At 39.2% G+C, this 16,224-nt stretch overlaps 1 protein-coding gene across 5 annotated transcripts in view; it reads right to left on the bottom strand.

Annotated features, from left to right (window-relative positions):
* The window catches only part of LOC143285473 (uncharacterized), a 37,199-nt gene extending 22,331 nt beyond the window's left edge, over nt 1-14,868 (bottom strand). For 2 of the 5 annotated variants that reach the window (XM_076592776.1, XM_076592780.1), the window contains exons 1-6: nt 14,732-14,868; nt 10,831-11,789; nt 7,767-8,113; nt 4,172-4,378; nt 2,681-3,119; nt 21-134 (exon numbers count right to left, since the gene is read on the bottom strand). In XM_076592776.1, the coding sequence (XP_076448891.1) occupies nt 21-134; nt 2,681-3,119; nt 4,172-4,378; nt 7,767-8,113; nt 10,831-11,769 (2,046 nt within the window). In that variant the 5' untranslated portion in view covers nt 11,770-11,789; nt 14,732-14,868. Of the gene's footprint in view, nt 1-20; nt 135-2,680; nt 3,120-4,171; nt 4,379-7,766; nt 8,114-10,830; nt 11,790-13,961; nt 14,081-14,282; nt 14,563-14,731 lie in introns of those variants that run through there. The other 3 variants (XM_076592778.1, XM_076592777.1, XM_076592779.1) reach the window with 3 other exon arrangements.
* Nucleotides 14,869-16,224: the final 1,356 nt, after the last annotated feature.

Below are 16,224 nucleotides of genomic sequence, written 5' to 3'. Positions count from 1 at the left end.
AATGAGGAAGGACCACTCACCTTGACCTTGGTGAAGAAGGGGCAGGCGGGGCAGCGGAACAGCTTGGGGGAGCTCTTCCTGGTGGCCACGATCGACACTTTCTCTGGTGTCAGGTGCTGCTCCTCAGGGTCCACCTGTCCACAGAAACCATCCTCCACTCTCAACAAGGTAGTCAGTCTGAATCTGCCAAGCAGATGAAGAATGATGGCAAGGTTAATATGGGTTAAGTTGATTTTAGTTTACATTTGTTTACAAACAAAATATACGTCCACCTGTCAGTGGAAACTGTCCACCACTCTCAACAAGGTGGTTAGTCTGAATCTGCCAGGTGGATGAAGAATGGTGGTGAGGTTAATATGGGTTTAGTTCAGTTTACTTTACATTAGTTAACAAACAAAATGTATGTCCACCTGTCCACAGAAAACCATCCTCTACTCTCAACAAGGTGGTTAGTCTGAATCTGCCAGGTGGATGAAGAATGATGGTGAGGTTAATATGGGTTTAGTTCAGTTTACTTTACATTTGTTAACAAACAAAATATATGTCCATCTGTCCACAGAAAACCGTCCTCTACTCTCAACAAGGTGGTTAGTCTGAATCTGCCAGGTGGATGAAGAATGATGGTGAGGTTAATATGGGTTTAGTTCAGTTTACTTTACATTAGTTAACAAACAAAATGTATATCCACCTGTCCACAGAAAACCATCCTCTACTCTCAACAAGGTGGTTAGTCTGAATCTGCCAGGTGGATGAAGAATGATGGTGAGGTTAATATGGGTTTAGTTCAGTTTACTTTACATTAGTTAACAAACAAAATGTATATCCACCTGTCCACAGAAAACCGTCCTCTACTCTCAACAAGGTGGTTAGTCTGAATCTGCCAGGTGGATGAAGAATGGTGGTGAGGTTAATATGGGTTTAGTTCAGTTTACTTTACATTTGTTAACAAACAAAATATATGTCCATCTGTCCACAGAAAACCGTCCTCTACTCTCAACAAGGTGGTTAGTCTGAATCTGCCAGGCACATGAGGAATTTGTGTAGGAAGATGACATATAAATGGTAAGGTTAAACAGAAAGGGTTGGTTTGGGATTGGTTTGTTAACAGGCAAATATACAATAACAGAAAGCATCCTCTACTCTTAATAAAGTATTTATTTAGACTTAGAGTCTACCAGGATGCTGAGGAATTTGCCTGGAAGATGAGTTCTGATGTAAGGTTAATTAATATGGGTTGTCAGGTTTAGTCTATTAACAGACAAAATATTTGTAATCAACTCATAATGAGAGTTTATTAAATCTAAATATGAACCAAAAATTTCAGTGTAGTGTACCTGTGCTTAGACATGCAGAACTGTACTCAGATACTTCTCCATATACGTCATGCATGGGGGGAGTGTTAGTACTCTGTTTAGTGAGCGTGTGTTCAGGAAAGAATGGAAGAGGTTCATGCATTGGCAAAATCATATGCACATTCATCTGTATGCAAAAATACATGGTAATGTACCAAAGCTGTTAATCTATGCATGATAATGTGCAGATGATGCGTATCGCCTCTTGATCATGTCAAAAGATGTGAATATATTCTATGACAAGCACATTTCAAAATCCATCTTTGAAATGAATACAACTGAAAAGACCTTTACATTGAGTTGAAACAATGACGCAAAATCATCGTACCAGGTTATCACAGCAACCACTATGGAAATGAATAACCATTCTTGTCTAAAGAACATGATCTGTCTGCATGTCTACACAAAACAAGCAAAGTCAGTCAGCCAAAGCAACTCATTTATTGGGACCAATGAAAGGCAAATATAATGATTCACAAGCACAGGCGACATGCAATGTAAACAGTCAACAGCACAAAACGTTTCATTTATAATTGTATACATCTAAAGCCTTTCCTCTTTATCACTACAGTGGATGATGATGATAATGATAATTTCCTTATAACAATGATAATAATGATAATTTTCTAAGTATACAACCTAAAACTTCTGTCCCAACAACATACTAAGTTTGACTTTTCTCTTTTCAATGCATAACTTCAGCTACATGTATTTCACTTTGTCTTCGGAACCAGGATAATGTCATGGAATCCTTACTGTTTTCAGATTAACCAACCCAAACAAAAATCATGTCATAATGATAATTTTATGTATACTGAAACCACAATAGCTAAACTGATCAAATTCAGTAAATCCCATAACTGGCTGAAAATCAGACTTGAGCGTTTCAATAGACTGAAACAAGCGAATCAACAAGGACTTACTATTATGTTAAAACTGATTTACTAGTATAAGCTCTGTTTGTTCTGTCTGGTTTGTCTGCATTATAAAAAAAAAAAATCTGAGAGTGTGAAAGTGATTTTGATTCCTGGTTTTTCCTATATGGCAGACAGAGGCCATATATAAATATATGTTATATGCTACATCTATTTCTGAGTATTTCAAAATACACATAATCAAAAACACGTAAGCAAAACTGCAAAAGAGTGAATATTATTCAACTTTGTTTTGAAAGTACTTCTTTTGTCTGGAACAAACTTCTAAACAAAGCTATCATACAGAAACATACCAGCTACCATAAGCAAGTCATACACACAAAACGACTGCACTACCTCAAGGCTGCTACCAGCTACCTCACATAAGTCACACAAACAAAACGACTGCATTACCTCATGGTCACGTCGCATGTGAACACTGAGATCGCCCAGATATTTGTACTTTTTCCAGCAGAGAGAGCATTTAAAACGCTTCACCACCGAGTGCACCCTCATGTGACGCCTCAGGTCACCCGGCCACTTGGGGATGTAGGAACAGTAGGAGCACTTTGCCTTCTTGCCCGCAGACTTCTTGCCGCACAGTTTGGACAGCGGCTGGCTCTCGTCAGAATCATCAGAGTCTGCAGGTTCTTCCACCTCCATATCCTCATCAGACTCAAAGTCTTCTTCATCACCATCATCTTCGTTATCGCCATCGTCATCAATGTCAAAAACTTCTTCATCATCATCCCCAGCATGTTCAAAGAACTCCTTGCGGCTCACATTGTGTTTGGATTTCATGTGGCGATTCAGATCAGCCAAACGTCGGTATAATGACGAGCATAGGGGGCACCTGTAATACAAACACAAAATTAACAATCTGTACCATTCCTAGCTGTAAAGAATTTATCTAAAAAAAACTATATAAAAAAACAAGATGAGCTTAAATAAATCATGGGTTCTTTGTGCACTGTCATGATGGAAATTAATGAAAAAAGAAAGCAAATTTCCTTTTCTTTTTTCAAGCAGACAACATGAAAAAAAAAAAAAAAAATGGAGATCAACAATGCATTAACCTTTGAGCTCAAGATCAAACTGTTCACACACTGGAGGGTCAGAAGGAACTCTAGACTGCTGGAGGCAGTTTTTCTAGGTTCTGAGTGTCACTGGTAAACATTCAGGGAAATACATCTATATGGATTACAATAAAAGTGTCAAATGGCCAATGTCATCTCAGTCTAATCGGACACTGGCCCCTGCTTATCACAAAAAGGATGTTTCAAGTTAAGTCACTCACCACTGTATTTGTAGGCAGAGGAATCATAAGAATTCTTTACAAAAATAATGATAATAATAATAAAAACAGCATGAAATTGTTGTTACTGTTATTGTCTATACAAACACACACATGCACAAAGTATACAACTTAAAAAAAAAATAATTAATTTAATAAAGATTTTTTAAGTCACTGCTGAATATAATGAAAAAACAGAAATTTATCACAACAGAACAGATATGGAAAAGTTCTCGAACCAAAGAAAACAGGCACAATCAGGATTGGAAAGGCGGAGGGCATGGCAGAAAGTCATGTGATCAAAGACAAAAAACATTGGGTTTTTTTCTTTTTAGACTGCTCCATTGTCATTGTTGTTGTTTTGGGGTTGTTGTTTTTTGTTTTTTTGTTGATGTTGTTTTGCCCAATATAGAAAAATGTGGTGAATGAGGAAAAATGTGTGGGAGGAAAGCAGATGCTTCACAGACCAAATTTTTCTGCAACCATGGACACAATTCAACTTTTTCTATTTTGAATGGCAGGTATTTGTGCATCCTACTTCTAGTAACTCACAGCATACAGTCTCTCATGATATAGGTACAAGAACTGCACTTGGAAACAGATATTCTGACCTGTATCCATCCCCTTCCAGCCCCTCCTCTGGCTCCAAATCCTTCGTGTCCTCCCCCTCATCCTCCCCTCCAAGACTGGATTTCACGCCAGTGCCCTCATCCCCAGCGATCACCAGCGACTGGTTCTCTTCCGTGTTTGGGTGATGACTGGTCACATGACGCTTCAGCGCCCCCTCATGGTCTGTGGCGTAACTGCACAGGGAGCATCTGAAACATGAACAGACCACTATGGAAAAATTCAATATACATGTATAGAAAAATTATACATAAAATCAGAAAATAAATACGGGCTGCGTGTTTCCTATCTCTGTCAAACATGAAAAAGACACCTCATCCCCTGCAGTCTCTACCAGTGATTTTCACCAGCAAGAGAACAGCCAAGTGGTTAAAGCACTGGCCTTTCAATCTGAGCATCCTGGGTTTCTTTTTTTCTTTTGTTTTTTTTTTTTTCTTTTTTTTTTTCTCTTCAATATCCCAAGTCAACAGATGTACTGATTTTCTTGTGCCTGAATCCCCTTTGAGTGCATTAAGCATGCAGAAGACCAAATGTGCAAGATAAAGATCCTGTAATCAGCCAGTGTTTGGTGGGGTTGGAAATAAGAACATACCCAGCATGCACACCCTTGAAAACAAGAGTATGGCTGCCCACACAGTGGTGCAAAAACTGTCATACATGTATTGTAAAAGCGCACTAGTACCAGTGCCAGTAAATGTGGCATTTGCAGCTGATGAATGCTGAAGAAGAATTTGCACTAGCGATCCACCTCCATCTCAACCTCCTTTCAGCATGCTCAAACCAAAGAGTAAAAAGAAGAAAGATGTGAAAAAGGTTTCATTCGGAGGAAAACCTCAATCTAATAAAAGAGGGGAAAAACAGAAATAAATGAAACAAATAAATAGTTCCAAAGGTGCTCAGCTTCTCTGCAAGTGCACTGTTTCATTGAGACCAAAGCAAACAAAGGCAGGTTGGTCCCCTTGGAATCCTTCCAACTTGCAATCCCCAGACTTTACAAACAGCAGAAGGTCTCCTGGTCCAATACATCTGCTGGCAATAACTGGATACTTTTTCAGCAGCTGACAACCAAAGAACAGAATGATCTGAATACTGTCTCATGAATTTAACAAGGTTGGCTGGTCATTAACACTCGCTAAAATAATTACGATGGTCAATAAATATTTGCATGAACTGTGAGCTGTGTGCATACAGACTAAGAGAAGGCACTTAAACTGAAATACAATGCTTAAATGTGTGACAAGAAAGATAAATTCAGAATGGACAAGGAAATTTGGGGATGGAAACCGATTTACAGCATCAATCAACCAAAAATCAACTGATCTATCAAAAAGGTATCTAATATCAGAATGCTTTTAAGTAATAAAAGACTAGACTGGACATTTGGATGAACAGGCAACAACAAATTTGTATGTCAAAGTAAAAGAGTAAAATTGTTTTCTATTTTTGAAAAGTAGATAAATGAGCTCTCAAGGTGATTTGGCAGAGATTTCCAAGTTTTGCATCTTTACCACTCCCCTTTCTCCATCTCACTCTCCAATATAGACGCTACACAGCTGGTAGATGGATAAAGTTGTATGGCTGTATCAAAGTGTATGCATGGAAATGATTATGTGTGTGTCAGTGTATTTGAGAACACAATCACAGGCACCATTACTCATGTCTGTATCTGCTTGTGTGCATGCATGTGAAGTTTTTTGTTCTTTGTTTTTTAAGATGCTATTTTTAGTTTTTATTCCATCCTGCATGCCCGCCACTTTTAAGACAATACTGTCAGGATAATGCTACTTTAACTATTCCCAAAAATCAATAGTGCATAGCTGCTCTGCATTTCTGCTGAAGGTAACACATAGAAACCACTTCCTGCTTTTTGACACCAGCTCTTTTCAGTGTCATGCAAATGAAATCCTGTTTGTGGCCTGATCAATAAACAGATCCTGTACGTGTCCACACAAAACACTGACAAGAACACAGACCACTTGGGATGTTTGGCATTCTAATGTGTTAATAAATCTGAACAAAACAGGTTTGATGGGCCTGCAGTGTTTCCAACATACCTAACCCGAAGCTTGAGGAAGCATAAGTTGAAATAACAGAAACACAAAGACTTGCTGGCTCCCTGTCTCTGTCGCACACACACACACACACACACAAGGTATAATGTTTCAGTGGATTACTGGACATGACAGGCACAATAGCCTAGTGGCTGGAGAACTGGACCTTCAATCTGAGGGTCATGGGTTCAATGAAAGCCTAGTGGTTAGCGCACTAGACTTCCATCTGAGAATCAAGCCTGCATCTAGGTTAAGAGTGGAGATTTTTCTGATAAGCCAGGTTCACAAAATATGCAAAACTAATGCTTTAATTCCCTTCAGAACATCAAATACACATGTATGTGTGACAGGGATCCTGAAATATGTGTAACTGTAAGCAATCAGTGGGTTATGGAAAAATAAACATACCAAGCATGCAAAAAGCCCCAAAAATAGAGAACAGCTGACTATATGGCACAGCAAAAACAAAATAAAAAAAATGATATACACAAATCATTAATAGTCTACTCATCTAGTGAACAAAGATGAATAATTTCTGGGGATGAATAGTAAAAGAAAAGAAAATTCACCCAATCACCATGTTCCCTGCATACAAAAAGCACTGAAACCATAGGATAAATTTGCTACAGATTCCCGATAAAGCTGTAAATTTGAAAAACTCCTTTCCACCAAAAGTTTATTTATTTTCAATATGAGGCGCTGATTTACTGGTTAACTACAGTATACTTCAGAACAGCCATGAGAGACTGAACAGTGTGTTTTGTTCTTCTGGCATGAATATGTAAGGTATAGCAAGTATTGCATAGACATATAAAATGGTATATTTTAAAGATATGCATATATATATATATATATATATATATATATACCAAATTAAAAACAAATAACCTCTAACAAAAATAATTCAGTAACAAAATGGGGAGTTTGTAATATCCTCCCTCTCTGGTTAAATGTATATACTTTCCATATCAAAGTCAAACTGATTCAAACTAGGCCTTTTTGTTTGCTCTGCTTGGCCAAAATCCATGGTTACCTCAATAATATGACATCCCTCTCTTAGTCCGCCATCTGATATTTTACATACATGTTTTTTTTTTGTTTTTTGGATAAATAGTAAAAAGGTATCAGTGCAGAAAAAATATATGCATGCATATGCAAACACAAATCAGAACTTAAAGTTCTCAATGGCATCAAGTGGTAGTTTTCAGTAGCAATACTCACACACTGCCTGTGCTTCCATCAAAATACCTTTCTACAAAAAAAAAATTGCTCATTCATAATTTCTGATTTATTCCATGTCATCAACTTCCATTCTCATAATGGAATCAAAGTGAATGTTGACTAACAGTAACACCGGGAAGAAAGGAAATTCTTAGTGTTCCAAAAGGTGAAAAAACAACTTCAGACTTTTACAGAAAAGTACCAATACTGTCTAATAATAAAAATACCACTACTATTGCCAACTGTGTGCAATAACAATAAAACTGTAACAGTAGTCAAAACTGAAATGGGAGTAAAAGGCACTTACTTGTTGGGCTTGTCAGAGCCATGCTGCACCATATGTCGATCAAAGTTAGGTCTGAACTCTGTGGCGTAGGCACACTCTGTGCACTTGAACATGGTCGTGTTCTTGCTGGTGTGTTTCTTCTTGTGAGCGTAGAACTCAATTTTGCTGTAGGTCTTGTAGGCGCAGAGGTTGCAGCGAAACACTCGGGCGTTGATGTGGCAGGCGTGCAAGTGTCGTATGACCTTGCTCTTGCTGGTGGCGGTGAAGAGACACAGCTTGCACTTGTACAAGTCTCCTTCCCCAATGGCTCCTTCCTCATTCTGGGTGCCGGCGTTGGTGTAAAAACTGGTCAGGTTGTCTTCTGTCACCTGTGTATCCCAACCATTACTCATGAACAAACCATTTTTCTTCTTTCTTACTTTCTCATCCTATTACCTAACCTATTTAGAGTCAAATAACTAATGAATTTAGATTAAATTAACTAACCTATTTAAAGTCAGTTACACAATTTCCTCCCAACCCCTTTCTCTCTCTCCTTTAACAAAACTACTGTGCATAAAGGACTGCCATCAATATTCAAAGATCATCTATGAACTAACCAAATATGCTCTCAATATATTCAATGGGAAACAGAACTTTCATTTTAACTATTTAAGTATCTAACGCAGTCTAAGTCAGTAGGTGTTTACTTGATAAACCTTATAGAAACTATCAGGGGAAAGAGATTCCTGGGAGCTGATAAAGGGATGAGGGGAGGGATGATGAAATTCAATAATAGAATTTGGAGGGTGAGGAACTTTAAGAAAAGAACTGGTGACAGTGGGAAGGGGCAGAGGCAGGCAGGGGAAGGGAGATGTGGTAGTGAAATTCTTGCAATTCATGGAAAGCTTTCTCATTTCCCTTTTCCCATTTTCTGACTAAACACTTAAACAGCCACCTATCACTGTACTGGTCATTTGGTGAATAACACACATTATTATTACTATTACTATTAATAACAATAATATTCAACTTTCACCATCAAGTGACAATCTCAGAAAGAAGATAACTAAACAGGAACAGAACTCTAACGTCCTGCCATTCCTGGTAATTTTCAAGAGAGTGCTTGACCGAAATAATTGGAAAAAGGAGAGCATGAATATCTGATTATATACAAAAGACAAACTGTGTTGTGTGTGTGAGAACTGATAATCACACATATAATGATAATGTCATATCATAAATACATGAACGTCAAATGGCAAGAAATGAAAATACAGACCTGCAGTCTGTACAGTGTAATGATGTAATTTCCACTTCCTATCCACTTCCTAATCTTTCTCATGTATACAACATGTGTGAACGCAAGAAAATGATGTGCGTACCATGTATATGATAGAAGGATTAGATTCTAAGCAGTTCTAAAAGTTGAAAATAATGATGGATGCATAATATCCATAATACCAATACTATAGTACACACACACACACACACACACACACACACACACACACACACACACACACACACACACACACACAAATAGGCATGGTCAATGACCTGTAATGTTAAAATAAATGTTGTATAAATTTATTAGGGATGGGTGCATATAACAGATATTGGGAGTGTCAGACTGACCACTACTATGACACTAAATACACTGTATTAACACACTTCCTTCCTGCTGTTCATGATGCCTCCTTCCTACTGTCACTGTGTTCTGCCCAAATTTCCTTACTAATTTACTACTGCTTCCATTTTGATAATCTGTTCTCTCTTTACACTGAGCTTTGTCTGACGTGTGCGTGTGTGTGTGACTGTGTGTCTTGTGTGCGTGTGTGTGCATGTGTTCCGTGTACATGTGCACATACATGATACATGTATGCAAAACTGTGTGTTTCTCCAAACTACACATGTATATATCTGTATGATTGTGGCCATTAAATGGATGAAGATAAAGATTCAGAAGAAACATAAGTCAGACAATAAATGAGACAGGCACTATAAATCAAATGGAATTTTGTGTAAATTACAATCCCCATTACAATTTAAACAATGTGGACACATTTTAACAGAGGGGGGAAATTTGAAACAGAAAGCCATGGAAAGAAATTTGTTTTAAATGATGAGAGAAGCTAAGTTTATGTGAAACAGTTAACTGTCAGAAAAAGAGCTAGTCAGAGACAGGCAGACACAGACAGTGGACACACATGCTTTTGAAAGAGTGACAGAGAGACAGAGACAGAGAAAGTCGTAAGAACAAGAGAGGGGGAGAGAAAGAGGGAGGAAAGAGTCCATTAATGATCATTCATCATGCTTACTGCACTTTTGAATACTACTTTCATTTAAATAGGATACAAAAAACAAGAGGAAAAAATTATGAACCCACTTGGGAGAGGATAAGTGGAGTCTTCAAAGCAACTGAAGACAGCAGCAGTCACAAGTGCAGTTTTCTGGCTGTTGAATAAAATTCACTTGTCTTGAGAACAGTTCACTGCTGGTTGGAAAAGGTGGATGGGTGAAGGAAGTGAGAGAGAATCTAGACAGTGAGGGGAAAGGGGAGGGGGGGGGAGAGGAAAAAGAGGGGGAGGGGAGGGAAGGGGGAAATGGACAGGGTGGGGACGATGGAAGCTGAGATTTGGTTTAGTCCTTGATGTTGAGGCCATATGACGCTGTAGTACCGAGATGGTGGATAATCTGTTTCTCCATGTTCTTTCTCTTGAAGGAGTCACCAGTGCTGTTGCGCCAGACCACTGATATGGAGAAGTGGGTTATGCTGTGGGGATCAGTGTTGAAGTGTATAACCACAGGGCGGTTCCTCTCACTGTCTAGATTCTCTCTCACTTCCTTCACCCATCCACCTTTTTCCAACCAGCAGTGAACTGTTCTCAAGACAAGTGAATTTTATTCAACAGCCAGAAAACTGCACTTCTGACTGCTGCTATCTTCAGTTGCTTTGAAGACTACAAGTTGAAGTACTGAACTTCTCCTCTCCCAAGTGGGTTCATAATTTTTTCCTCTTGTTTTTTTGTATCCTGTTTTGAAAGAACCCTGGCAGTCAAACCCTTTTTTTTTTATACCCTTTCATTTAAATACTTCTCCTCACCTTCTGTCTTGTCCTCAGCTTCACCAACAAATTGTCCAGGGTCTGTCCAGTGCGGGGGGCCACTTTACTGGACACCACTTTTTTTGCTCCATCCAACTTCTGGGGATGCGTCAGCAGCTTCTTAGGCAGGGCCTCGCTCCCTCCTGCTGTCAGGTGAACATTTTCTGGAATCACTTCCGCACTTTTCAGGTGCAGGTTGTGTGAATTGCTCAAGTGACGCATCAGCTTGTGCTTGTACTGAGATGCATACTCGCACACGGTGCAGCTGTAAATGTCGAGCCTGGCCTTGTGCTGCTGTATCTTATGTCGCAGGAACTCCCTAGACTTGTTGGTGAAGAAGGAGCACTGCCCACATTTGTAGTTGCGACACACATTCGGGGGAGGGAGACCGCCGGAACTGTTGGGACACCTCAAGGAATCCTCCAACTCTTTAAATTCAGCCTCTGCCTCCTGCTCACTGTCTGATTCCATCTTGCTTTCTGTGCAACTTCTCTTTGCTGCTTGCTCCACTGAGGTGTCAAGCTCTGACACAGATCGTTTCCTCAACCTTAAGGTAATTCTATTTTCATGTGAGACTTTTGAAGGGACTGAAGCAGAGGTCATTTCTTCTTCTTTGGAGGTGTTCTTTTCATCGTGAGCTGATTTTCTTTGAGGGGAATCACCATCTTCTCTATCATTTGACGGTCCTTGTGAGAATGACCCACCTTCGTCACTCACACTGTAATAACTTTCATTTCTTTCAGCAACTGCACTCCCCAGCATTTCTTGCCCTTCTGGAGGTCCTTCTTCAGCTGCAGAAGACTGAAGTGCAGACTTCTGTGAAGGACTGCTGTTTTCACGCAAACATCGTTTGCGATGACGCTTGAAAATAAACTGATTCCGTGTAGCCAAAGGACAAAATTCACATTTCAAGATGGGTAAGCTTGGGTTACGAGGCATTTTTACTATCTCTCAGGAACCTGTAACACAAAATTGTATGGAGCCCATTAACCCCATGGCAGATCCTTGCAGTCTACTCACAAACTGAAATGCAATCATGAATGATGAATTATTCTGTAGATTATAAACTTCAATAGTCTGTACTACTTACCAGTACATTTCACTTATACAGTGCAAGCTACGTCACTCAAAACATAGTTTATATCTTCTAAGCTGTATACCACATATTAAACTGTAAACATGATCTAAAAATCAGGATTCAGAACAGCTCTTGCAAAGAAAAGAAAAGCAGTTTTGTTCAAATAATCTGGTAAAATTTCAAATTTTCCTCAAGAAACACCAGCATCATTTCAATCTTTTTGCAGGTAGTCCGATAATAAAAACTATCATTAAAGCTAAATGTATCTCAGACTTTCAGATAAAGTCATCAGCCTAGAACAAAACGGATTATTGTGTCACATAATGACATATGCTACAGCATGACATCTTAATAAATATGTCAGTAAACATGGGTGCAAGCACAAGGCTTACGACTTGAAACAATTTATAACATAAAACAGTTAAGACTGGGTACAATTTACAACAAAAAACAGTTGAAACTGGATACAATTTACGACATGAGACAGTTAAAACTGGATACAGTTCACAACATAAAACAGTCAAGACTGGATACAATTCACAACATAAAACAGCTGATACAGATACTGGATGCAATTCTTAAATTAAGTTGAAACTGGTGCGATTTACAACACAAAACAGTTGAAACTAGTGCGATTTACAACACAAAACAGTTGAAACTGGAATCATTTAAAACAAAACAAAAAATGTTATAACTGGATACACCTGACAATATAAAAGTTAAGACTGGATACAATTTACAATATAAAACAGTTAAAACTGGATACAATTTACAAAATAAAACAGCTGAGACTTGATTTGTTGATGCAATTTACAACATGAAACAGTTTAGACTTAATACCACTTGCAACATAAGACAGTTGACACTTGAGACAATAAATCTACAACATTTAAAAGACAGTTGATCACTGGTCAACAATACAGAGGCAGACTGATAGATTTCTGATTTGTGTTAATCATCACAAACTAAAGCACAGGTCCTACTCCAAAGCAACCTTTAAAAGTAAGAACTTTATAAGCCAGAGAAAATCATGGAATAGCAGAAACTTAAAGCTGTATCTAAAATGGAAAACAACTACATGGAACTATCACTTGAGTTATATTTGTATAACTGAAGTCTGATAACACAGGTCTCTGAATGTTTCAAAGATAGTCAAAACAGACATTTTTTCTGCTGTGTGTGTGTGTGTGTGTGTGTGTGTGTGTGTGTGTGTAACAGAGAGAGAGTATGTGTGATGTATAGATGTACTTGGAAAAGCAAACATCACACATTACACAATAGATCTGATCACACTTGGTGATATTATTCAAGCCTTTTAATTTTCCACTTGAGAACAATCATACCTGGTATACATAGTTTGTGTGTGCATGCGTGTGTGTGTGTGTGTGTGTCACTGTGTGCATAAGTGCATAAGACAGACTCAGGAAGACAGGAAAATAGAGGAATTATTACTTTTTACTTTTCATCCTATTTTATGCATTGCATGTGTGCACTTATGCACTAAATTCAATTAAGCTACTGAACAATCTGGCAAGAATGAGTTAGAGATGCTGTAACTTAAACAAGTTCTAGTTTCCAAAATCACAGTGGGATTAAATTGAAAGGAAATGCCGTAGCTACTTTTGTTTTCTCCGCATAGGCGGGTAGTAGTTTGCACAGGACAGGAATCAGACCCATGCCGAAGTCTGCACTAGTGGGTTACGGTTAAGTATGTGTAATTAAAATACAGTTTACACCTTCAAAATATCAAACAGGTAAATCAACCCTTTGAGTTATTATATTTATAATTATTAATACTGATGATATAAGGCCATACCAACATGTGTCTATAATGTGCAAAGAACTGACCAGTCCAAAGTTCCATTCTGGCATGTTCGTACTACTGGTTTGCCCTACAAATTGTGGTGCTATATTCTGTTATTTTTTATATTCTATTTTCACCTGGACATATTCATGAATCATGTTAACTTTATTGAATTCAGATTTTATAACATAACAAAGAAACCGGTAATGCGGGAGTTATTTCCATGCTTATACTTTCGTTGTTACTCACAAATAGAAGTGTTACGTGACAATCTGCAGAGCAACAACAATTTCAGAATGAAACAAAACTGGCAGTAAAATGGGCAACCACAAACAAACTGAAAACAATGTTAAGTCTCCGTTAATCACTGGTGTGCACATTTCCACAACCAAGCGTCGATGACATGCCCAAGCACAAAGAAAATCGAAATTTCCGCTTCCTGGTATAACCACAGACGACGGCAGGTCTCTGGTTGTCCAACATTGGCGACAATGGTAACAATGGCAAAGTGGACCACCACAACAAAGCATGCAGGATAACGTTCAAGCGGCAACAACGGCATGACCATACCTTTCCGTCAAACGGACAATGAGGGTGTTCATCAAAGCTCAAACAATCTCTGGCTGGATCCAAGGGATGGTACCAAGTCTCATGACACGTTGGCCTTTGGAATGTCTTCCGGACCCGACATTCATGGCTGCGGTGTCTCTCGTTGGTACGCGAGAAGTAACATGGTCCTCCATGGTCCTGCGTACTGTTTGACGCGTCGAGTCCAATCATGCCAATGACCGATTCAAAGTCATGTCACTCGGAATTTAGCTCATTTAATCATTAAAACATTCCTTCCATTTTACTTTTTCAGTACTTGAACGATCTTAACGTGGACAAGGAACAAATGAAGTGGCCATGGGCTGTTCGCGAAGTCATCGCCCTGGTTGCCCGCCTCAATGAACTCGATTCAAACACACGCCCAAAGTGTCAAAACACACACCACTTTCAGTCCACCACATAGAACTTACCTTGTACTCACTTACAGGCACAAAATAGGCACAACAGACTAGGAATATCCGCCATAAGTATGGGTTGTCGCTGTATTGAAGCGAGACATCTCAGACTTTTCTCTCTGTCGCTGTGTTCTCTGGGGCTACGTGCTGTTCGCTCGCGCAAGAGGAAACTAGGTCAGACCGAGCTCATCAATATTCATGAATCTTTCTGCGTCGTCCCATGCGCATTGAAGTCCTGCGTCAACAGATGGTGGGTGGGTACGCGCGGAACAGTCAAGACAGGGTGCACTGAGAAAAACGAAGAATCAAAATAAGATGCGATTTTTCAACAGCTGTCAAGCTCTATTCAGTGACATCCATAGATACTCGCCTTTTCACGTGATATGAAGACAATATCATTGCCATGTGACGTTTTTATTGTCAGTGTTATATGTTCTTTCATTAAATCATTTTTCATTTGAAAATAATTTATTAACTGATACTAGTGAATGGAAATAAACATTGTTCATGGCTGTTTATTTTTCATTTTTTCCACATAACGACATATTATCCAAGACATACTGTAATTAACATGTTATCGGATTTGCCGCTGTGATCAGCTGCAGTGAACTTGCTCAGCCGGTGCCACAGCTGAAACAGCGAAGTAAACTCAGTGAATAGGAGATAAATATCAAACAGACAAATGTTACAAAATAGTTGTGATAAATCTTAGATTGATGCAAAGCTCGTGAGCTCAGTCACATGCAGCGAAGAGACCGCCTCGGCTAGTCACGTCATATAGTCAGCGGTGGCCTCCGGCGGATCAATGCAAAGGGCGTCAGTTTTGCGGCACTGGCTCATGCGACGTCCGCAGTCCGGTCTACACTGACGCAAAGACACTAGTATCTAGTGTCTGTGACTGACGTGACACTGATATACTGATAATTATAGGCCTGTTGTGCTCTTTTTTTTTCTTTTTCTTCTTCTTCCTGTTCCTCTTCTTTTTTCTTTCTTCGGTTCTGTCTTTCTCAGTCTTCTTCTTTTTGTTTTATTTCGTCAGGTTTTATTTGTTTAATTGGTTAGATTCATTGAATAGACTGATGAATTGGGAGTTTAGTTATCGGCAGCACCCGTGACATTCGACGATCGAGGGCCCGCCAGGCACTGCACCACGTGCCCATACTTATAAGTCGCCAGTGCCGGATTACTGAATTAACTTCAGTTTGAAATGTTACAATCTCCGACAGTCAGGTCAAGTTGAACTATTCAGTGAAACTGAAGCATCACTGAAATCAGTCAGTAGTAATTAACTCAGTTGCGGTCAGCTGACTCGGATTACAACGTGACTCAAGTTTACTCGCCTGACTCGACACCCTTCAACTCAAGTCAAGTTGACTGAATGTGGCAACTTGCACCAGTTCAGTCACTGAGTCAGGCACCGTGTGCTCAAGTTATATAGATCAGCTCAGCAGGTTCAACTTGACTGAAGCCGCCGGGCCGCGTCCGTCAAATTATCGTCATACCAATCT

The sequence above is a fragment of the Babylonia areolata genome, chromosome 9 (assembly GCF_041734735.1).
Source record: "Babylonia areolata isolate BAREFJ2019XMU chromosome 9, ASM4173473v1, whole genome shotgun sequence".
Lineage (NCBI taxonomy): Eukaryota > Metazoa > Mollusca > Gastropoda > Neogastropoda > Buccinidae > Babylonia > Babylonia areolata.
The sequence above is the reverse complement of the archived record's forward strand: the minus strand, read 5'-3'. Positions and strand labels throughout refer to the sequence as shown.